Source organism: Triturus cristatus, chromosome 1_2 (genome assembly GCF_964204655.1).
Source record: "Triturus cristatus chromosome 1_2, aTriCri1.1, whole genome shotgun sequence".
NCBI classification, from domain to species: domain Eukaryota; kingdom Metazoa; phylum Chordata; class Amphibia; order Caudata; family Salamandridae; genus Triturus; species Triturus cristatus.
The window spans coordinates 129882468-129908022 of record NC_140580.1 but is presented as its reverse complement, the minus strand read 5'-3'; the positions used below and the strand labels follow the sequence as shown (position 1 = coordinate 129908022).

At 41.9% G+C, this 25555-nt stretch overlaps 1 protein-coding gene across 1 annotated transcript in view; it reads left to right on the top strand.

Annotated features, from left to right (window-relative positions):
* LOC146866948 (pancreatic triacylglycerol lipase-like) overlaps positions 1 to 25555 on the top strand; it is a 187753-nt gene that overhangs the window by 148588 nt on the left and 13610 nt on the right. Inside the window, exons 9-12 of the mRNA XM_085603272.1 lie at positions 561 to 679; positions 1618 to 1744; positions 6947 to 7058; positions 18876 to 19043. Of these exons, the coding sequence (XP_085459398.1) occupies positions 561 to 679; positions 1618 to 1744; positions 6947 to 7058; positions 18876 to 19043 (526 nt within the window). The remainder of the gene's footprint in view (positions 1 to 560; positions 680 to 1617; positions 1745 to 6946; positions 7059 to 18875; positions 19044 to 25555) is intronic.

Genomic DNA, 25555 nt, shown 5'->3' with positions numbered 1-25555 from the left:
TCATAAGCTATAATTACAGTCAAGCAGGGATGTTGAATGCTTGCTGATCTAGACTGAATGACACAACAACCACTATCTGAGTGGGGAAAACCTATTGTCCTTCTCTGTATGGATCGTATCAGACTTTCAAGACAGCTAAAGCTGTCTCTGGCTAGGCTTAAATCCATAGGACAGGTACAGTGTAGGTAGCTTCTACCTGACAGAGTTTGTTGCAACATTATAGCATCGCCTTGTACCCAAAATAGTATTTCTCTTAAAAATGTCCACCCTGACACACTTTCTACCCTGGTCAAGTGAGGTTTTGCCTACATAATGGCAAAATGTGAGTTGCTAGATATTAATGGCCTGATTCAGATCGAGCGGACGGGTTACTCCGTCACAATGGTGATGGATGTTCTGTCCGTGAAAATATATATCACATTTTATCCTATGGGACTTATATTTTGGAAGATGGGATATCCGTCACCGGTGTGACAGAGGAACCCATCCACCGAAATCTAAATCAGGCCCTAAATCTGAATGATATGTTGTATTTAAAGCCCTGCTGCCTCATTTTCCAGGGACGCGCGACTTTGTGGCTTGCAACCATCTGCGGAGCTACAAGTACTATTCGGACAGCATCTTAAGCAAAGATGGCTTTGTTGGCTTCCCCACCTCCAGCTATGACTCCTTTAATTCGGTAAGTCTTTATTATTGAACCATATACTTCATCAGCACTTTCATATATAGGATGCAACATCTGCTTCAGTGGCCATGGAATGCTCACAAGTAGTTGTGACCTCGCTGCATCAGGATAGGGAGCAGACAGAGGGGCAGCTCACTGGACCACAAGCACAAAATAATATATTGTAACCGTGTTGCAACCTGAGGCCAAATCAGAGAATTAGAGACTGCACATTTGTGTCACAAGTCCTTATTTTTATGCTTCTCAATGTTTGTTTTCTTGTGTGAGAGAGAAGCCTGTATTTTAGGGAGAGGAGCAATTGCACCCTCTTACTGAGATACCCTGTGCTGATGTTTACAGATCATGCGTGGCGATGGCAAATGCCTTCCCTTTGAAGACACTGACATTTAACAGCTCTCTTCCAAGGGTCTGTAGGGCATATGGTCTTGAGAATTTGTGTCATTGTGTCAATGTCTTAAAGTAAACATTTAGGAACAAAGATACGTGGAATCAAAGGGGAGCGTTTGTGTTTTGGTTGTGCCTAAACCCTGGCCGCATTGTTTGAAGAGTAGTTGCTATTTTGTTGCTCTTGACAAAGAAAAGTGTCGTCCCACATACCCTGTCACTGAAGTGCACTTCTTTTGAAGTGGGTGTGCACATTCGATTAGTAAAAATTCCATCACTTACAGTGCCAGAGAGCCAGTTACTAAAGTGGGCTGACCCCCTGACCTATTATCTGATCTGATGAATGGAAGCACAATGGGAATGATAGGTGAACAGACAAATGAATTAGGATTGATGACCCAAAGTCCCTCAGTGCAAATATGTATATATGTACGTATTTTTTAGTATTGATTTTTTTTTTATTACATGATGCCGGCCAGATCTAAAGAGCAACTAGAGGTAGAAAATGCACAGCCTATTTTTTAACAGGCTCCTTCATTCTCTCGTAGGGTAGTGGCTTCCCATGCCCCTCTGGCGGTTGCCCAAGAATGGGGCACTATGCTGACAATTTCGGTGGTGTTACACAATCGAGCCAAAGGTTTTATCTAAACACAGGCGATGTCAAAGACTTTTCGCGTAAGTGACACTTTTCTCAATTTAAAACAGTCCATTTAGATTCTGCTTCTCTGTCTCATTTTCATCTGCATGTGTTGCCTTTGCCTTAGTTTCTTATGCATTATTTCGTTTTGAAAAAGTTTATTTTACTTTTAATTCCGTGTTACAGCTATATCTCTTTGCTGGTTTTGTCTGAATCTGTGTCCTAGTCTACGTGGTGTCTTCTGTTTTTTCCCCTTATGTTTGCTTTCCATCGGATTTCGTCAGTTTTCTCCTCCTGTTTTGTCTGACCAAAGTCTTCACTGGTGCATACTTCTGCGACATTTGAGATGCAGTGCTCTTCTCACGGGCATAGGAGCTGATTCATGCTCAACACCTTATGCCCCTCTTCTGGTGACCTGGTCATGTGCTTCCCCTCCTGTTTTGCTCATACAGCAGGACCTGATGAAAGACACACCCTTGAACCACAAGAAGACTTTATGGTTTACCTATTCTCGCAATCGCAAAACAACTTTCAGCTATTGTGTTTTTCTGTAACCAAATCTGAAGATTCCAGTGATTTTTTTCGAGTTCCAATGTTGTAGTCCAATGAAGTATCAGGTCGAAAGTACTAATGCTGTCACAGGCCCCATACCTTTTCGAACCTACGCAGGCAGACTCTTCCCTCATACACAAATCATTCAGCCCCCATACACCAATCCACATCCCAAGTTCGTTGCTCCAGGTGTGGTATTGCAGGTGACCTCTGTTGACAGATATTGCGTCTAGCTACAACTAAACCCAAATTGCAGCATTGGCGCTGGTATCTAGTGCTAGGCTGGTCCCCCCATACACAAAGGGTGTAGGGAGGAAATATTGTTGATCAGTCTTCTACAGCTAACATTATTTGCGGGTGACAATTTCATACACAGCATTCAAATGCCATCTTCTGTAACATGTCTACTGGTGGATCATAGAGCTAGTGAAGAAGAACACATCTGCCATTAGACTCTTGAGGCAGAGTGTGTTTGGGGGGGGGGGGGGGGGGGCTTCATGGTCCTGAAACACAGGTAAAAAAATCTAAAGAGACGACCAGATAATTCCTAACCCCTATCAACACAATAAAATAGTTTTAGGGGCATTCCTAAATGTTAGATAATTATCAAGATTCCAAATCTACAGAAAGAATTTGTTCCAAAGTTTAGGACTAAGTTCTCCAAACGGTTGGCCACGCGTTACCTCCCTTTTGATGTGCTGTATAGTTTTTATGAATTGCTTTTTATTGGTTTTATATTTGGGAAATTGATTTCCTGAATATTTACATCAGTACTTCCCATTTACATTCACATAGGGCTCTCCTGACAACATCATGAGCAGTTTTATTATTAACATTAATATAATAAAATGTAAACAACCTGAAACTCAACAACTTTCCGTTCTGGTTTTGCACATCTATACGAATCTTTCACTGTGTCATTGGATGGGTGACATCCTATCGATATGTGGATTTAGATCTAAATTCTCCAGCATTCCAGTTATCCCTAGTGGGTCTTCCCATGAAGGGTTCCCCCTATTTCACATGTGCGATCCTACTTTGCCTGTGGATCAATTTCTATGACCTCAGTTGTATCCTTTCCTTGTGTTGTGTTGGTTGTGTATCAGTGATAGGAGGATCAAGGGGGCCAAGGGTTTGCTTTTCTGTTTTCGCAACCAGAGTTTTCAGGATGGTGTCCCAGTCATTATGTGTAACTCTGCCTCCTTTCAATTGTTGCTGTATGATGAGGGTTCTTTCTGTGGTGGCCATTCTTTTCAGATCCTGGTGGGCATAATTTGATGGATTGTACCTCACTTACTTTCTAGTTCAAGATTATTCTGTGTTTGAAAATTTGAAGAACCAGATCTGTAAACTTATTTGTGGCTTTTGCTCTTTTGGGCTACTGTATATCTCCTAGAGGGCTTTTTGCTGAAGTGTCCCCCAAGCTTCTTTCTGTTATTTCGAGGAGTAGGGCATATTATTATTTTCCAGTACTGTACTATTTGCGTGCATTCCCAGCAATCCGCTGTTAGTTTGTCACAATTAGGGGGGTGTGAAATTGGCACAATTTGCTTTAGTGTAATTACAGAAATATTTGGCAAAGCAAGAAAAGTTATGCATAATTACACAAATGCTAATCGTCATTTTACGTCACTTAACAGAATCTCTGGAGGCACCATCAGTGAATATTGTGTTGAACTCTGTTGGGTAGACACCATGTTATTCAGTCGCTTCTGGTGTCTTTTAAAACAGTTTCTCTCTGTGCTTAATAATCTTGAGTGGAAATATGTTAGTTTCATGTACCCTGGAATTGCCTCCTGTGATGTATTATTAGTCAGACTAACTTGTATGCCTTTTTTCCTCGAACCTTGTTCTCTCAAAGCCATATTTTCGGTCGTTGTATCATAGCTGCTAAATAATAGACATCAAAGTGGGCACCACCTTTATCCGACCCTCTGGATTTTCCCTATTGCAATTCTTTTTGCTTAGATTCCCCTTGACATTTTTGATGGTAGGGCATTTAGTTCTTTGAAGTAACTTTTCTGTATTATCATTTGTAGTCCCAATGGAGAACTATTATTTCGTCAATCGCTAACCAGCCAGTGTTGAGAGCGGTAGCTTGCGCCAAAATGGTATTGTCTGTTTAACAACAGTCATCACTCTACCAAGGTTGCCTGTCGTCAGCTTTTCATAGTCATGCTTTATCGGCACTCGTAGGTATTTGAGCCCATACACTTACTCACAGTCTTCAGTATCGTCAATATCTCTTGAAGGCTTTTTTCTGGGTCCTGTAAGTACTGAAGTGCATATCTGGTATATACCTAATAGTAAATGATTCTTGTAACATAGGCATCAAGTGAAAATGTGAGGGCATGGGTAGTTGGCCATGCCAGCTTGCTTCAACGTACATAAAGCTTTATGAATCAGGCATAGAGATTTGAAGTTAATTCTCTGCTCTGAGGTTTCCAGTACAGGCTCCTCCGGGCATCTGAGACATACATGAGTAACTCTCCGGAGGTGAAACCTCATCCTTACTCATAGGTTTTGGACTCCTGAAACTCGGCCAGTGCATAGGCTAGCACAGTGGTCTGGGCCTCTTTGGTGGGATACAATAGGGCTTTCTTAGGAGACGCCAAAGGCAGAAACAGGAACTTCAACAGTGTTAATATGTACTTTATGGAAGGGAAAGTGGTCAAGGATGACTCCCGGTCATTTTATTTTGGCTATGAGTGTTAGAGCTTCAACCAGGCTGACGGTCACGAAAGGCCTGTCCCACCACTGTTTATTCTTGCCAATTAATAGAATTTCGAGTGGAAGAACTTTGAAAAGAATCTCACATGTCCTTTTACATTGGTTCCAACAGCCTTTCTTTTATTTCCCAAAGGTAGCCCAAAATCATCATCCCGTTTCCTAAACACTGCTGATTATTGCTGCTGCTTCGTGCCACACCTATTGGCTGCACCATTATTTTACCCTTCATTCACTGCTTTTCACATGTCCTCTAAAAAACACTGTTCATTTAAGTGCTTCAGAACTTTTGTGCTTGTTTGTCACCATCTAATATGTTTATTCAATTATCAGAGCCACTTAACACCGTCCCACCAACTCTTTCTGGTGTGTCAGTTTTGACCACCCCATAAGACGCCAGCTTCCCTCACCACAGCAGCTATTGACCTAAGGTACTTATTCTCCAACAATGCCATGTGCATTTCCAACTAGTCCCTTCTCTGGTCCTGATAGAGGAGCACTGTGTAATCTGAAAGGCTGTAGTAAGAAACTGGGTGACTAGCGACTGTCTGGTGATTAACTAAAGTCTGTAAAAGTGCCAAGTTCTGAGTCTAGCTTCTTCTTTTTTTGCATCTCAGGTTCTCTTCTTCCGTGCGCAGCCTGCCTCGCCCAGCTTCACATTTATAAGATGATCAATTGTTCCATTGAAAGCCCAATCCTGTTCAGTTGTGACTGTCCTATATGACATCTGCTGTTTTAAATTAATAGTACGCCAAGCACTATTATTGTACCCATTCTGTTTTCACTTTGTTTTATAAAATAAAGAAGTTGTTTGAAAGACCAAACTCACCTTATTAAAAAAAAAAAAAAAAAATACACAATTGTTCAATAACTCAACTTCTCACCAATCAATAAAGCAATCATTGAAAACAAGGTGCTGCAAATAGTGGGCACAATTAACAAAGGTAAAGTTAGACGAAAGTCTAACTTTACGACTTTCGGTATTCACAAAGGGCATTGGGCATTTACTTTTCGTAAATGCCCTTTGTGAATACCGAAAGTCGTAAAGATAGACTTTCGTCTAACTTTACATTTCTGAATCGGGCCCAATGTCCATTACCTCCTCCTCCCTCTCGCTCTAATTAATTACAATTCAAGGCAAATGTGCGTGAGATGGACTTAGAGTAATGTGATTACTAGTAAGTAATGTAAGCATGTATTTGAAAGAACAGATGTAAAAGTGACTCAATTTACAGAATTCTGGCACTTGGTGGCTGCAATGCTTCTATAGAGGTTTAACGAGAGAATGTGAAAGGGGTGGGATGGTAAAATGATAAAAAGAGGATTTCCCCTATAAATTAACAAATGATTTTCCTCTCCATTGACTCACATATACCTTTAATCCCTCTCTTTTCAGTTGTTCTTTATTTCTCATACGTTTCCATGGGCTTTTCCCACTGTCGATTCACATGTTATTATTTCATTCAAACTCTTGCATTTTCCTTCTTAGAGGAGGTTACATCATCCTCTTTTCCAGTATCCTTATAAGGATTTCTCTCAAATAGAAGTGCACGATTTGTCTTCAGTGACTAGGATGCACTTGGTTTCTCATAGGCTTGAACTCGCATCTACTTTTTATTTTAATAGATAAATTAGTCTCTTCCATCATATGGACCTTCAAATTAACCCACTAAATCAAGTTTAGTAGGCTGCAAATCCCATGACTTGATGGAGTGACCCTAAATTTTCTACTTAAATACATCATTTAAAGTAATTGGTAATTTTATCTGGCAAAAATTGAACAGAACCAATACCCTCTCTAATAATTCTTACATATTGTGCCATGAAATCAATTTGCCAATTGACAAGACCAATCATATTAATGCATTTCCAAATGACATAATATAGAACACATTATAGAACATATGAGCTGCTGCACTATTTCTGACTTCTTTACTCTGACAATGTCCTTTGATTTTCAGGCTATCGGTACAAAGTGTCTGTCACAGTCACTGGCAGCTCGAGTGTTGTCGGGTATTTCAAAGTGGCTCTGTATGGGAATAAGGGGAACACCCAGCAGTACCAAATTTTCAAGTACGTTTTTTTTGTTTTGCAGTGTGAACGAAATGAACCAGTTTTTATAGACTGCTGAAAAATAAGTGAACACACTTCGAAGCACTTTCTGTAGTAAATAGCGCAAAGCACGAGTATTCTTGACAAGGGGATGAAAAACATCCCAAAGCATGTTCAGATCATATTGTAGTTTTAGTCTTCTAATATTTTTACTTGACTCACCCATTATTGTAAATGGTAAATAATGCAACATGATATTTGATTCCTTGCATGTTTAATATATCACATGTATGCTAGTTAAGTATGACTCCCCTACCACCACTGGGTTTACTTTGCAGTCCGTACAGATGCTATGACATTTTGCCCTGAAAAAAGATACAGATGACAAATTGCAATATTTCTGTTGCAATTATTTTGTGTATTTATTACTTGGAAAAGGGTATTGTTTAGGGAGGAACGTGGCTATTTCATGCCAGGAAAAGCATCTCTGTAATATGGAAAATTGACCTTTTCTCTAGGCTGCCTTTATGACACAGCAGTTTTAGGCAGCCTCACTGTTACCTCCAGTTGCCCACTACTAAAGTAGCTCCACTAGTGGACCTTGTACGTGCCGTGTTGCAAAGAACCAGTAAACATAAAGGGTCAACCCATATGAAGTCACTGGGACCTGGGTAGAGAACAGTATAGAGAAAAGTGGTCCCAGCATACAGTTCATTTAAAGCAAAACATTAAAGAGACACAATTAAACGAACAGCTCAAAAAAGTTCGAATGCCATTTAATCACACCGAATATGTTAAGATGTTTCAAATGGAGTCAGCAATTTTAAGCAACACGTGCCCAAAGAGAGGGATGGGGGGGTGAGTGAATTAGTGCGGAATTTGGAAGGAAGTGAACACAGTGATAAATATACTAAATTACACTCAAATTGAGCGGCATACTTGAATCTCTGCCGTATTTAATACACAGATTAAATCATAATCACAATATCCACAATTCGCTTGTGCAGCAGAAGCAGAGACTCAGGATTTATTCACTGATGGTGAACTAGCAGTGTTTAGTTCTCAGCAGTTCGACCATCCAAATCACCTGGATTTATTTCCAGGCATTGCTGTTCATTGAAGTTCAAGACACAACCCCAAAGAATTGCGGCCTATGGTGTCCACCACTCTCTATGACTGTTTGTTACCGCCGAGGAGTTTGAATCCCTCTCTCTCTGACGACCTTCGGACATCTTAGAGGCCTGTCCTCCGACAGACATGGTGCCCACGCTCCCTTTGTGTTTATCCCAGTCCTGATGAAGACCCCACTTCGTAAAGTTGCATCCAACACCTACAACAATCAAGGGGTCGAAACGTCGACTTAACATCTTTGGCCAATATCGTCAACAGTACATGATGCACTGGGATCGGCTTTATATGGCATTATTCAGAATTGTGGATATTGTGATTATGATTTAATCTGTGTATTAAATACGGCAGAGATTCAAGTATGCCGCTCAATTTGAGTGTAATTTAGTATATTTATCACTGTGTTCACTTCCTTCTAAATTCCGCACTAATTCACTCACCCCCCCATCCCTCTCTTTGGGCACGTGTTCTACTTTTACAAATTGTTGCTTAAAATTGCTGACTCCATTTGAAACATCTTAACATATTCGGTGTGATTAAATGGCATTCGAACGTTTTTGAGCTGTTCGTTTAATTGTGTCTCTTTAATGTTTTGCTTTAAATGAACTGTATGCTGGGACCACTGTTCTCTATAGTGTTGCAAAGAACCAACATGTCATTTCATGTTGGTTGCTAAAATTTCTTGAACCACCCTTCCTTTTCCCATTCCTAAAGAGTCACACAATCTAATAGGCATTGGGTTGTGGCTTCCCTCTTGTTGGATTGATGTTGTGCATGGATGTTTTGGGTGAATAGTTGTTATTTATTGCAGACAAGGTAAAAGGCACAACCATTTTAGAGTCATGATTTAAGATAGCGGGGTATAGTAAGGCATGGGGTTTCTTATTGGCATCTTAATGGAGCAGGGATGTTTCAGAGAATAAGTGGCACATAGCAGTTTTTTTTCAGCTTAAGTAAGTTCTATGTTATGTAAAGTTAAACTAGTTTGTAGAGTCGTTTTTTTTTTAATTGAAATACATATAACAAACATTTTAGAATCCATAAATACATCCATAATAATTAATTAAATGTGATGATATTAACACAGAGTTAATAAATAGCACAAATTTACCAAGAGGGAATAAATCTTAAAATCCAGAAAAATAAGCAGCATAAACATTTAAGCCATTATACGAAGGACAAAGAACACAGTATCCACTTCCAATCATAAATAAGAACTTAACAATGGATTGAACCTTGAGTATCTTAACATATAAATAAAAATCAGTGAGTATGTAGAGCATAATAAATCATCCTGTATTCAATGATGTAACTGACTCAGAGAAAACCTGTCAAATGTTTACATAATAATTCAAGATCCTAGTGTTACCAAACCTAAATATCAAGGATAATGGAGGTACCTCCTAAAAAAGACATTGAATTTAGAGATCTTAATCAAAATAGGCTGCCCAGATTCTCTCAAACTTCTTAAGTCCCCCATTTCGTAAAGCATAGGCTTGTTCGCTTTTCTTAACTAGTTTCATTTTTCGGACCCATTCATGGACAGATGGTATAAGATCTGATCGCCATCTTTGAAGCAGAAGTGATCTAGCTACAGCCATTGCAATGTTTAATAATTAAACAAGCTTATCTGGAAGAAGAAGGTCTGGATCAAAGCCAAGTATTATTAGCCAAGTGTTCAATCCTATTGAAATACTGCATTCACGTTCCAAATGAAAGAAAATATCCTTCCAGAACCTCTGAATCATGGGGCATTGTAGTATAATGTGTGCCCAATTGGCTGAAGGTTGGTTAAAGCAGCGGAAGCATTGCGCTGATTGGTTGGTATAAATTTTAGATAAAAAAAAGAGGAGTTCTATAAAGTTGCCATTTACTAAAAAACAACATCCTTCGCCAATTTGCTCCCCTTAATGCACTAAAATTAAGATTGTTAACAGTGGATCACATACATGCTGAAATTTCCAACCCCTCATGCTTAGCCCATTTTGTAATGGCCTTCTGCTCCAGATCGATACCCTTGGTTGAGGCTAAACACTTTTTCTATTCCCCAGGTTTCTTAAATGCAGTATCACTTAATAATTCATATACTACGTTTTTCTGTTCACATATCTGAGCCAAATCAAGTTTTCTGAGGAATTTACTAAAGATATTATATGACCCAAGAAGAAGGAAGTCATTGACGATTAAGTGAGACATTTCAGCTATGCTCAACCATCTATCATTCCTCAAAAAATCTGAGATTTTCCAGAATCCAGCATTGGTCCATTTTTGTGTTACTACTGAAGATTCTCTGATCCCAGATAATAAGATAGGGCCGGATAACGGGGTTGAGGAATTGATTGCGGGGATGGAATATCTTCTATAGAGAGCCTGCCGCTTTTGAAAAAACCACTGTAAACACTTGTATCATACCAATTTGGGTGATTTAAAAATTGTTAATGGGGAGTGGATCTGATTTCCTTGCAAATTAAATTCATAAAATAGTTAATAAAAAGATTTGATTGTCATTGCGGCTTAAATCTGGATATATATTGTGCAAAATATGCAAAGTAATAATCCCTCAGATTCGGTAGAGCTAATCCTCCATGTTCCTGCTCTTCATATAAAGTGCTAAGTGCAATTTGCGGGCCTTTTTTGGCCAAAAGAAGGTTGTAAACATAGACTCTATTTTGGTAAAAAAGGAGCTTATTAAAATACAAGGGATCGCTGAGAAGAGGAAGTTGAATAGTGGAAGGACAGACATTTTAATCAATGCAACCCTACCCAAAATGGTTAATGGAAGAGAGCTCCATCGAAGGAATATGTCCTGAACTTTTCGTAAAAGTGGGGCAAAGTTCAGGTCATATAGATCAGTTATTTGCTCAGAAAATTAAACACCCAGATACCTCTTAGGTTTAGTATTTAAGCAGGAAAGAATATCGGGGTGTAAATCCATGGACGCTCTGCCACACTGTATAATTTCAGTTTGTCTTAAATTAATTTTATATCCACCTAATGCCTCAAATTCCTCAAAGATCTTAAAAGTTTCTGCTTGGACCTCCTTCACAGGCTTTATAATAAGCATGATATCATCGGCGTCTAATTTCAATTTCGTCATAGTTGGAAGTGGAGGGCAGATTTCAATACAGTTCCTGATTGCAATCGCTAATGGCTCGATAAAAAAGGCGAATAATCCTGGCGACAGAGGGCACCCTTGTCTAGTCGCCCGTTTAACCTTGACCTGGCCAGCCTCCGAGGTGTTAATAATTACGTTGGCTTCAGCGTTAAATTATAAATTCTGAACCAACCCAGTAATTCTATGAGGTATGCCAAAATTTGGCAGAATAAAAAATAGGGACGACTAGATCAAATGCTTTTTCGGCATCTAAAAGGAGGACTAGTGCCGGCATCCTATGGGTCTCGAAATAGTCTAATGCTTCTGTTAAATAGTGCGTATTTGTGCCCAACTGCCTGCCAGCTATAAAACCATTTTGGTCAGGGAGAATCTAATGCAAAGCGTTTTGATTAAAACGATTAGCTAAAAGTTTGGTCATTATTTTATAGTCAGAATTCAATAATGTGATGGGGAGGTAAGAATTTGGGTCTTCACTCTCTTTTCACTTTTTCAAAAAGCTGGCTATGTTCCCATATCTGAATAACTCTGGTATCACCCCACCTTAAACAATCGAATTAGCTAACAATAAAAGAAATCCAAAATGGCACCACCAAAAACTTTTTAAAATTCTGCTGGGAGGCCATCCGGGCCGCAGGCTTTTCCGCTCTGAAGATTTGTTATGACCCCTTCCAGCTCATCTTTTGTGAAAGTCCTTGCCATGGCAATTTTCTCAATATCCGAGAGTACCGGTAATTCATTTCTCTGAAGGAAACCTCTCAGCGATGTAATATCAACAATCTGTTGTTGGCCATATATAGACCTATAATGTTGTAACATTATATCGCCTCTTTTTACTGGGTCATCAGTACGGGAGGCAGTTGAAGGGCATTTTAATGCATATATCTAATTAGTGGCAGCCTGCTCCCTTGCCTGCCAGGCAAGAAACCTACCAGTATAATTGCTTTCTTCATAGATTTTTTGTCTATGATGCTGGTAGAAGGATTCGCCCTTAAGATAGTATCTTTCACTAAGGTCACGTTTAGCCTGATTAAGCTGCCGCTGGTTGAAGACTGTGGGGCTACTAAGAAAAGCGTCGAGAGACATTTGTACTGTCTGCTCTAGAGATCGCTTTTCTTCCTTGGCTTTCTTAAGAATTTCAGCGTCTTTTCAAATGGCCAGTCCCCGAATGAAGGCCTTGCGTGAGTCCCAAATCACGTTTAAAGGTGCAGATTCATGATTTCATACAAGGAATTCCCTAATCTCGGTTTCAATAAAAAGCACCCAATTCTCTTCTGATAGATATTGTCTATTTAAAATCCATCTTTTAGGGGTCCTAATATAATCCCCTAACTGTAACTCGAGAATCAGCATCGCATGGTCTGAGAATCCATTTTGAAGGAATCTCTGCTGGCTGAAACTGAGTCTCCTGGAAATAAGAAAGAAATCAATGCGTGATGTGGTATGAAATCTGCCTGACAAACAAGTATAGGCGAGCTTAGTTGTAAAGGCCACCCTCCAAGGATCCAATATGTCTAGAGTCGCGCCATAGTTTTGTATAATTTTTAAAGTTTTAGGTTTCAGCAGTTTTTTGGGCAGAGGAATCGATTTTTAGGATTCATTAAAAAATGATAATCCCCCCCCTAGGATCAATTTGCTGGGTACTAGAATTAATGACTGAAAAAATTCATCATACGGCGTTGGATTATCCTCGACTGGGGCATATATGCTGGAAAAAGTTATAAGTCTATGCCATACTTTACAGGTGACCCAGCAACATCGTCCGTTCTGGTCATTTGCAGAATTGACCACTTCCGCCTGAAGTCTTTTATTCAGAAATATCGCCGTGCCCCAATGGGATGCTGAAGATGAGGAAAACCCTCTATAGGCTGCCCAGGACCTAAACATAGAGAAGTCAGGTAATTTTGCTGCCGGTATATGGGTTTCTTGTAATAAAATAACCGCTGGATTAATCCACACCTCAATTGCCCTCATTTTCTTTTTGTTATTAAGGCCATTAACGTTGAAGGAAGCCACTTTCAAAATCTCCTTTCTAACCATTGATAATAGAGATGATATTCAACCGCCTTAACAGCATTGAAAGACAATATACTGCCAAGCTATGGAAAAAATAATGGAGAATGACCCCATTTGCGAACTGACTGAATATGAGTCTATTGACATAAAATGGATGTATATGTGTATGGATTTGAAAAAGTTGACTTTGTTTTCCATCTATGCTCCCTTTCCCACCCTTGTGACCCCACCCACCCCTAGCAGCCAGTATGAACAGAACGCCGTCTCTGCTCACATCTGGCATGCTCCACCCCTTCCCCTTAACTGGTACTATGACTTGGTGCCTGATGCCCCCGGCCTCACGACCCCCCCCTTCCTAGAAACAAAACAAAACGAAAGACACTAAGCAAATCAGAGAACAGGCAAATAGAAAAGAGCTATCCAGCCTGTTTAGCCTATCACAAGTGTCTGTAGATAGCTACCTTACAGCCACACAGGGAAACGGAACAGCATGGCAGCAGAGTCAAGGGATCGGATGTAGATAAAAAAAATAACCTCTAGTCAAAAAGACTGCCCTCCAATGTTGAATTACATTGAGCCATACCAACCCAACAACATCTGCAGGATAGTAAAGTGCAAATTTGTTGCAGTTATTACCAGAACTTTGAAGACCCTGCTGGCCAAGGAATCTGTCCCGCTTCCCCATCCCGAAAAAACCCCCCCCAAAAGCTTTAAAGATAAGAAAATAAAGGACACCACCTTTACCTATACCACTAGACAAACAAAACCAATAAAAAGACAATGGAGGTCAAAACTGCCTCTGAAAAATATGCGGAGACAAGCAAATCCCCAAATAAATATCCAGACAAGCTGAAGCCAAACATATAGGAAACATTTGAGAGTAACTTGAAAAACCTAATATTGACATAATATCATATCTTAAGACAAAAAAAAGTGTAGGCACTTAGGAATTTCTCATAGAGATTTGTTGCAATAGTTCCTGTGCTTCCGAAACATCACAAAATACGTGGAACTTTGCTTTGACTAGCACTTTAAGCTTGCTCTATTGAGCAATTATGGCCTGGGCTCCCTGTTCCTTAAATAGATGTAACATTTTTACGAATTCCTTCCGCCTTTTGGCTGCCGAGGCCGACATGTCATGAAAGATGCAGCACAGTGGAACTTCTGTTGAGGTGAACTGACGCTGTTTAATTACCTTGGTTAGAATTTGTTCCTTAACCCTATAATCTCCAAAGTTAACCAGCATAGTTCATGGGAATTTAGAATTAGGAGGAAGATGGGCCGGTACCCTGTGTGCTCGCATGAGAGTGAGATCGCCATTAAACTCTGGGAGGACAGTTTTTTTGATAAATGAGTCGCCCCACTGTAAGGTCTGCTGCCCCTCAAGGCCTTCCGGAATACCGAGGATCCGGAGATTTGAGCACCGGGAATGATTTTCTAATTCCTCAATTTTATGTTCCAATGTTGCTTTCTAGTTTTGAAAGGAAGCGACTTTGCTATTCATAGTTAAGACTTGGTCCTCCAACTACGAAATTCTCGTTTCGGCTTCAAGAATCCGTGCTGGTACCTGGGCCATGCATTCCTCGATTTTGGATAGATTGAGATGTATTGCGGCTATCTCAGCAGATTGAGAGACTTTCAGCTCTCGTATCTCATCCAAGATCAGATTAAGGAGGCTCTTGGCGTCCCATTGCATGGAAAAGGATCTGTTTTCCTGTGTGAGGTTGTCTTGAGATACTTCGACGTGACTTCGGGCTGTGCAAGCTGCGTAGAAAGCATGGATTCTGCCGAGGCAGACCGGACAAGTCGAGCAGGAGCAGAGAGATGAGAACAAGAATTTCCTCCAGAATAAGATGCAGGCTCAACTGAGATGGACAAAGTACGGATCATAGGAGTAGGTAGATCCGATGAGGGTAAGGACTCCGCCCCCCCCCGAGAGCGGCCCCTGAAGAGCAAAAGAAGGCGGGAAAGATTGACTACAGTCTAAAGAACCTTTCAGACTCCCGCCTGTGTCCAGAGCTGTGGGGTTGTCTATAGAGTTGTCTATAGAATTGTTAATTAGTGGGGCTCATTCCCTGTCGCTGCCTGCTCCCCCAATGGCAACACGTGCGCAACCTTGAAAAACAGAGGATATTTTTTAAAATCCTTGGATGCTCCAGCTAAGCCAGGTAGCGTTGGTGTCTTAACTTTGTTTGAGTCTGATAGCATGGAAGTCCCAACAATAGAACAAGGGCTGATACTCGAGTCCAAATCTGCAGGGGGTCCCCCTTTATCAACTTGCTTGGTGGCCTCTAAGCTTGCCATTTCAGTGGTTTCAGTGTTTACGTTGAGATCCTTCCTGAGGGCCGCCGCGCGATTTGCACGGGCAGCGGCTTGGCCAACCCTTTTTCTCACTCTCTGGCCTAGGCTTGGGGAATCCGTGTGGACTGTTGTTGCGCTTTTAGCTTCTTTTGTAAGATTTTACATAGTGTGGTTGTGGCACAAATTACTTCTCTGATCAGTCAAAGAGTAGCTGCCGAAGACCCCCAGTGACCCTCAACCAAGCATCGTAGGTGGGCTCCCATGCACTGGTAGATAAGGATGATTCATGCACTTACCCCCTCTTTGCGAGAAACCTATGGATCAAGGCAGCGAGGAATCAAGAAAGTCCAAAAGCCGGAGCAGAAGCCTGAAAAACTACAGCTCCTAGAAGTCCAGGTGACGGTACAAGAGGAAGCAACCAAAGAGACACCAAGAGCAGCCTGTAAGCCTGTAGGTTTGTTAGCCTGTGAGCCAGCCCGGGAGCCAGCCCAGGACAACACGCCGCTGGAAAATGTGGCCGTGGATGCAAGCACACCAAGGCAGGGGCAGAAACCAGAAGAACTACAGCACCCAGAAGCCCAACTGGTGGTGCAGGAGGAAGCAGCCAAAGAGACCCCAAGAACAGCCTGGAAGCCTGTAGCCAGCTCAGGACGACAAACAGCTGGACAAATGCGGGAAATGTGTCCATGGATGTAAGTGCACACAGAAGACCCCCACCTCTCAAAGCAGCTTCTCTGCTCAACCTCGTGTCTAAACAGTTTGCCGGCTCCCGCTCCCGCCGATTTTCGTGGGTTTTTAGGAGCCTTCAGCGCTGCAAAAACCAAAAGATTGCCAAATCAGTCTTATTTCCTCTTCTCCAGTACATAGCCGAGGACTGCCCTGCATTTCCTCCCTGCCACAGTGACTCTGATGTGGAAAGGCCGCCACATCCATGCTCCCACGCTGAAAGTCGAGAAGACATCCTCCCTCCGTGAGCCCTCAACGATCATCATTCTGCATTCGAGCCTCTGGGATCCGCGTCTGACATCCGTTCTGGCCCTGCATCGGCTGTGAAGAAGGAAGGGGGTGTGGTTACGGTGCAATCAGCCGGCCGTCAGCATTTCCCCGGCCTTCTGGTCTTCCTGTCGGCAGGACGACACTAGTTTGTAGAGTCCATTAATTACTCCTAATATGCCTTCTTAGTCCCGGTTTAATGTCATGAACATCCTAATACAAAGTAAAGTGCTAAATGATTTCTTATTTGCATACATGGAAACAACACGGAAATATTTTATGTTTTGGACCGTATTTGGCATATTGGGCAACCTACCCTAAGAATGATAGTTTTTCTGATGTCTTGCACCCAATCACAATACTAACCCAATCTAAACTGTGGCACGTTGCTTGTTGGAGCATCAATTTAGGAAGAAAAAGATTGGTTTGAATTACTTAGGCACTGTGATTAATCACTTATCTTTGAAGTACCTAGTTATTATGTAAATGTTGATTATGAGATTTTTGATAGCACATTTTTTTGTTGTGATAATGAAGACATGCACTTGATATCAGCTATTGCAACATGTTGCTCTTGGATATTTCACATGTCTGCATATATGTTAAGTTACAGTATTCGTCATGAAGCAGTGTCCTCTAAATTAGGTTATTTATTCTAGGCTTTTATTTCTTCAAAAACAAATGTCCTATTGCTTATTCAAATAATACCCAAAGTTATATATTACTCCCTTCGTTCGTAGTGGTACAGTATTAACATATAAACAATTGCCATAAAATAAACATTTGAAATGCCTCAATATGAAAGATCTCTGGTTTAAAAACCATAAAATACGTTAACTATATTAATAACAGAAAAATTCAGAAACTTAGAGAATAAAACCAGTGTTGTCTGTTTGTCAAGTATCTGGAAAAGGATCCTTAGATTGGCAAGCACCGTAGTTATGTGTGACTCTGGTCTTAGATGAATGATGATTTTTTGACTTGGTCATCTTTTATTAAAGTCAGTTCTTTGGCTTCTATGGGGTTCTCCCCATAGAAGCAGTATAAGTGGAGAAGGCAGCATCTCTGAATTTCAAACTGCTAGTGCGAATGATGACACAAAGTGATATTAAATGAATATAACCCTAGGAAAGGTATGAGACAAATGGGGCAACTGTAGGGTCAGTCATTGGCTTATCTCTTTAATTAATGTTATCACCTTACAGTGGTACTTATAGATGAAAAGGAGGAAGCCTGTTTGGAGAGGTTAGTAGACTGTTCGAGGCAGTTAATACCCCCAAAGACAGTGGATAAGTCGATGGGCGACATATGAAAGACATAACTAGTAAGGCCAACTGCTCCCTGAATCCAGCTAACTTTTCTAGGTGGAGAAAGCTTGAGGAGCTGTAGCATATTGAATTCATTTCTAAAAAGAGAGATCTGATCTAGGGGATATCTAATTCAATTATCTTTAAGATTCCAAATGGTGTAATTCAGCATTATGGCATTAGGGTGAGGAAGTGTACCCCTCACTGGTGTGCCTAACCAAAAATACTATGCCCAGTTATATAACCACAAATCTAAAACTATAATGAACGATCAGAGAGAGCAAGTTGGAACAAGGCCTGGTTAAAAAATCTGAGATCAGAGATGCAAGGACTCAAAATAATCATATAGCCAAATGTGTCAAAATAAACCCCACAGTCCAAGGAGATATCGCCAATTAAAAGGCACATTTAGGGATTCTTAAAGTTGCTGATGCAGGATTTGGTGAATGAAACTTAATATTCTATCAACTTGGTGTATGGTCCATCTCAATTTGGATTTACCTGGAGGGGTGAGTAGTAATATATGACGACAAAATGTAAATGCCCCAGGGCTATATCGATTGCAAAAGAACATATTCAAGAGCAGACGGGGCTCTAGATAAAAGGTCATATGATAAAAAAAACTACAACGAGAAGCTCAGTTGTAAGATAGGGGGTGATTCTTTCACAAACTATTGCTAACTGCATTGAACCGCATGCTTACATGATTGGTAAACTAATGAAAACATTTAATTTGGTAAACTATTGAAAACAAGATATTTACCTGGGATTAAAGACGAGTGATAGTCTAACTGCTTAATTTAAAGGAGGGGACCAGTGGAGAATCCTCCACAACATATCAGAGGTTTCAGGTTCAAACAATCAGTATGTTTGAGCGTTGTTGAAATGCTGAGCCTAATAAAGCAATAACATTTTCTTTAGTGATGGGAAATGTGCAGGCACTTGCTTTCGTCTACTCAATTGACTTTTCTGTTTGCGCAGGGGTACAATGAAAGCTGGAAGCACGTACACTGCTTTCATCGACGTTGAGGTTGATGTCGGCACCCTCACCCATGTTAAATTTCTCTGGAACAACAACGTCATAAATCCACTGTTTCCGAAACTGGGCGGACAAACAGCAGTATTGCAGTATGGAAAAGATGGGAAAATGTATGTATACACGCTTGTTAATATCGATATCGATATACGAGTAAAAAGGCGTTGGATTGGCAACGGTGAATCCCTAATATGTAGCATTAAATCACGTAACACTAATATTGCATTCACTGCATCGACCAAACCAAGGTAAGCAAGGTAACCATAGATGTAAGTTAGAATAGTAATTGGAGTCTTACCATACTGGACTGCGTACTATTGCCTTGCATTATGCCCCCTCGTGGAACTATAGTTACTCAAGGCTCTCCCCTCCGATGATCCCATTGTAGCGATATCTCCCGCTACATTGGCATATCCTGTTGCTAACTATGTTCATTCCCTGCAACATCATGACAATGCCCATTCATATAGTTCAGCAGCTCTAACTTTGACACTTCCGACTCCTTTTGCTGTGTAATTACGCTGATACATGTAAAACGCTTTGTTACCTTCTTGGTTCTGGTTCGCGTTACATAAGACTATGGATAAATAAATACAGTGACGATGCAGATGTTGGTGATTGTAGGTCAATTTTTCTGACTTGATATAGTAACATGCAACATTTGACAGCCAACACAACTGAAGCTGTTCTGAGTTATAGATGTCCATAAGTCACTAGTTAGTCAGGTCAGTAATTTGTACAAGAATTGTCAAAGCAATGGGACCTATTGGCTTTGCCAGTAGGCTCTGACATCTACCTGCTATATAGTTATCCATAACACACCGTCTCACTATACAGTGTTGGAATGCTGGTAGCATTGCCAAAATATATTTTTTTAAAAGGCGCAGTGGTGGTTATGTGACAATGCATATGCATGCCAGCAGAATAGCATGGGCGCTATTTCCTTTAATTTTGCGTTTATCATTTCAAGATGGCGGATGCCATTTGGGTCAGTAAATAAAACAAAATGTCAATGCAAAAGTGGCAGATAAAAAAAGGACAATAGGTGCAGGTGGGGCATTTGGGAGAGGAAGGGAAAAGCAGTACATGGAGGCTGTGAGGAAGAAGCGCAATTAGAGAACACCACACAAGCACATAGGCAAGAGAGGGCAACATGGAGTGTGGGTTAGGGGAAGAAGCATAAGACTGAGCAAGAGAAACACTGAGTAGAAGTGGGGAGTGAAACACATGGGAGACTGGTGGAAAACACATGCGCTCTGGAGTGCTTAAGCAAAAAGAAGCATTAGAGAGAAGTGCGGGGAAGAAAAGCAGATAGGTGAGAGAGGGCAACATGGTGCAGGAGGTGCAAAAGAAGAACATAAGGGAGATAGCTGGAAAAACACATGAACTCTTGTGGAGTGCTGAAGCAAGAAGAAAAAAAAATAGTTCTCCACAGGTGAGCAGTGGATGGATACAAGTAAAGAGGGTATGCCTCGGGGGGAACAAGTACAAGATGGACAAGGCAAGCCGTTGTATAAGATGCAAGGAAATGAGAGTGAAAATAAAGCCAACCAGTGATAAACTAGGCTTTAAGCGCCCCTTACGATCTTGGTCAGCTGACCATAGGTCTTTTGTTACCACACAGCTTGTGTTGTCTGGGTAGGCTTGACCTTAAAAAGAACCCGCTAAGATTATGCACTCTACAATATTGAATTCATGTTATCACATTTCTGGCAAATAGTCAGTGGTTAATTTGTAATATAGTAAGTACTGGAGCTCTGTCCTGGAGGCCACTACAGCTTGCACACCTATTGCCCGTCATCGCTGCCAATGATGTTACTAAAACAACTGCTAACCAGCTCTTTCACCTTCAAGTGAGACAGTTCAGATTATTTCGAGTCCCCAGAGCTAAATTAATGGCTAGGGAGGCAGGAATTTGTATTTTTAATGTATTTTGTATTCATTAACAACCTATGTTCTGCTCATCTCTAAATTAGATGAGTTGTGCCACGATGTGGCAGAGTGTCATAAGTGTGTGATGACAGTTAAGTGCCGGTGCTGAGCACCAGGAACCAATTAAGTGCTGGTGCCGCGCACCGGGAATCACAGGCTCAAATTAAGCACTGCAAATAGTAACAGAGTTCTGGAATCTAATGTATTATCCCTCACTAAATATATGTTGGTATTGGCAATGCTGATGTCACTTATAGATGTGCTGCACTCCTGAGGCTTTCAGTTCCCAGACCTACCTTTTCAAAGTCTTGAATACGCAACAAAACTAAGATGCATGCACTTTTCTGCACAAGTCCATCCGCTAGGAATCAAGTAAATCATGGCTATACATTATGTGACAGAGTGTCTGATGACAAGAGCCTCTTTTTAGAGAACATGTTGGGTTGAAACAGTAGTTTATTTTTATTTTTACGTTATTTGCTTAATGTTTTATCTACCCCTGTGCTTGTGATGTGATTGAAATGAGAAGTCAAAGGCCAGACGATATACCATGTTCTTTAATGTTATCACAGAGTCAAAGACTGTGCTGTGTCACTTTGACTACTCATATGATGAAATTATGCAAATGTTAGTAAAGGCTGCAATTATTCTGGTTTGCTGAAAGTATGTCATAATCATCCAGTTTAGGCCATGTGTACTGGACACTAAACCCCAGCCAAAAACCTTAGAAAGTAGTTATATTCATACCTTGTAGTTAGTCATGAGTTAGAGTATTACACGCAAATGTATATTTGATGTCAAAAGAGTATTGAATAGAATGTAATTAGCATTCAGGCATAAAGTCATATATATATATACATATATATATATTCACTGAAAAAAACATAGGTTTCAGGCACGTTATAGTTAGAAATTAGCATTTAAAAAACCTTAGAAATTCACTGAAAAAACCAAAGGTTTAAGGGACGTTATAGTAAGTTGGACATTTCACTCGTACAAAACCATAGAAATTCCGCCGTTATAGTTATTTCAGCTAATTATAACTCGTGCCCCCGCAATGCACTGCTGATGACATCACATATTACATCATTCATGACATGGTCAGTGACTTTACTGATGAAATAACTGATGACATCTCAAATGACATCACTGATGACATCATCCAGTGACTGTGTGTTTCTTTAAAGTTTAAATATGTATTATATATATGCCAAGGTGTATTGAAGAATGAGTGGGTGTATAAGTGTCTGGATGGAGGATTTAGTAGGTGTGTGACTGACTGTTTAAGTGAGTGATTACATGTGTCTTACTGAGTGCATGGGTTAGTGACTAAACTGTGTGAATGTCTGTATCAGTCTGTCTGTTGTTGTATAAGCTGCTGCATGGGTTGGTCATTAGCTACATGAGTGTCTATATGGGTTATCGATTGGTTGCCTGAGTATTTGTATGGGTGCCTGGGTGTGTGTGTGGGTGGGTGGGAGGTGTGTGACTCTGTGCATAGATGTTTGAGAGGTTAATTCATTGGGTGTATGGGTTCAAGAGTGCATGTGGAAACAGCTGTATGGGTGGGTGACTGTGTGTATGGGTGTGTTGGTGAGTGAATGGATGTCTCAGTGTAAAAGTAGACCTCAGCAAGGCCTACCGGTGCTAGGGGTTCGCCCTTCTGCGCACAAGTCCTCAGACCAATAAGTAGAGATTGGCACGGAAGCTGAAATATCAAGAAAACACTTTATTAAACCTCATGAGGTGGAACTACATTCACACAACACACTTCGGCAGTGTATGAAGTAGCACAAGGAGTAGAAGAACTGTGGGTCTTTTATATCCACACAGGAGCTCAAAAGGAGGCGGTACAAGTACACATAGGAAGAATTACATACATAGATGGTCGTACAAAGAATGCACAGTCAACAAAAAAGGAGGGGCAATGAGTTGCTGACTTCAGTTACAACAGCCTGACAGTAACAGACTAGAGCAGATGCATGGGCAGCTACAGGCTCTTCTGAGCATGTGCAGAGTAGCAGGGGCTAAGTATAGCCAGTTCTTGAGTAAAGCACAAGGGCAGGCAACAGCGAAGAAGGAAGGAACACATGGCGAACACATGGTCAGTCAAGATGGCTGCAGGAAACAATATGGCTTCAGCTCAATGCTAACAGTGATCTCTGCCAAATTTCCACATCAGTGGTTCATGTCCAAGTAACTGCATATGTAAAAGGCAGTGTATGTGTGAGTTGGAGTATATAAATGACTATACATGACAGTCAGTGATTGTGAGAGTGGCTGTATGGATGAGTGTGTACTTGTATCAGTGATTGTATAAGAGAGTAAGTATGCATTTGTTTCTGTTTGAATAAGTGCTGTGGTGTGTGTATAACTGTATAGGTCAGTAAATGGAAGTGTGATTGATTCTTTGCATGACTGACTAGGTGTGTGTGTAACTCTGGATGAGTGGTGGTGTGTGAGTGTTTATATAGGTATATGAGTGCTTATGATAGTGTTGTATTGATGAGTGACTGCATGTATGAGTGATTGTATGGGTGAATGAATAGATGTGTGTGTAGACATAGGAATCAGTAAGTGCGTATGTAGTAATTGGTTTTGGTGTTTCGATGGTTTCGAAAATGGTAGTCTGTATTTTACAGTGGGTGTATCAAAGGTTATATTAGTGTGTGAGGAGGTGCATCAGATTTTCACATGGATGATGTCATCCCTATTAAATCCCCTTGAATCCTGAAGGTCCCTGGTGGCCAAGTAGCCCACCAGGTACCTCCAGTAAGCGCCACAGAGCTGCGTTGCAGAGGGGTGTTTCTAGGCCATGCCCCTGTTTACACCACGCTGCAAACGCGGCTTCTTGAGCACTGCTGCTTGGACGATGAAGTCCTTTGGCAGGAGTCACGTTGGATCTGCGAATCCCACCCAAAATTTAAAGAAACCAAAGCACTGGTTGCCGTGCTTCATTTAATTAGGCCCCCCGGTGGGTCAAGTCCTGGGGCAATTAAATCTAATGTTGGGGGCCCCATGAGGCCCCCTGCATCCCTGGGGACCACCACCTCCCCGGGCTATGTTAAATATAAATGTGTGAAGGGGCACCAGCCCCCTGCGCAGTCCTGGGGAATGCCACCTCCACAGGGCAAATTGACTGAAATGTGGGGGAGCACCGGGCCCCCTCAGCCCTGGGGACCACCCCCTCTCCGAGGTACGCTAATAAATAATTCATGGGGGCTCCAGTCCCCCCACGCAGCCCAGGGGACCGCTACCTCCCCGGTGCTAATTCAATGAAATGCGGTGGGGGCCATGCGGCCCCCTGCAGCCCCGGGGACCGCCACCTTCACTGGGCTATTTTTCATAATAATATGTGGGGGGGCTCCAGACCCCCACTGCAACCTCGTAGAACACCACTTCCCTGGGGCAACTGTACAGTAAACTATATACGGGGGCCATGAGGCCCACGTGGCCCACGCAGCCCCAGGGAACCCCAACCTCCCAGGGCTTCATTTTTGTTGTTGGAGGGGGATGCACGGCCCCCCTCGTGGAGCCAAACATGGCCATGGGGACCGCCACCCTCCAGGGCCAGCTTCAGTAATGTCCCGGGGGGCCCACACCTGGGACATTGCATTTAGCTATGGCTTAGGGGGAGTACCACTCCCGCCAAGCCATAGTAAAATTTGGTCCGCTTCATGGAAAAGATAGCATTGAAAATGCTCTCGCTTCCATGAAGCAGAACAGAATTACTTTTGGACAGAGGCAGCTGCAGATGTGCAGCTTCCTCTGTCCAAAAGCAATGCCAGCTCTGGCAGGAGGCAAGAAGTCAGAAGGGACAGCAGGGGCCTTGTAGCTCTCCCCGCGGTCCCCAATGACCTGGCCATGCCTCAGGGGATGGGGTCCCGGGGGTAATATCGGCCCATGGAGTGGGGTGCGTTGGCCCCCATCCCCATAAAAAAAAAGTTAAAGGCCTGGTCCCAGGGGATGGGCTCCCTGGGTGGAAATAGGCCTGGGGAGGGGGGCAGCGCGCCCCCCTCGTTATTTGAAAAAATATTAATTAAGGCCTAGCCCCAGAGGATGGTGTCCTGGGCCGAAATTGGCCTCGGGAAGGGGACCGTGCGGCCCCCCCCCCTCCCATTTAGAAAACAAATAAGGAGCAGGCCCCAGGGGATGGGGTCCCTGGGCCAAAATTGGCACAGAGAAGGAGGGTCACATGACCCCCCTTCCTTTATTGTTATTTTTTCTTTTTTTTATGTGAAGGCTAGGCCCTGGGGATTCAGTCCCCAAGGGCGAAATCGTCCAAAGGAAAGGGAACTACGCAGACCCCCTTCATTAAAAACAATTATTTAATTTAAAGAAAATACACCGGCAAGTCACTGGAGGCCATGTCCTCTTAACCACCTCTCTGCAAACGCGCTTACTGGCACAGTGGGGGTTGGGGAATCAAATCCCCTTGAATGCTGATGGTCTTTGGGGGCCAACACGCCCTCTTGTTACCTCCAGTAAGCCCCAGAGAGCGGCATTGCTGAGAGGACTTGAAGGCCATGCCCCCATTCTCTTTGACTCTGCAAACGCGCCTCCTGGCACGCTTCTGGTTGGGGAATGAATCCCACTTTAGTCCTGAAGGCCTCAGTACTAAAGTGGACTATTTACCCCAACCAGAAGTGCGTCAGGAGGCACGTTTGTAGAGTGGTTGAGTAAGGGGGTATGA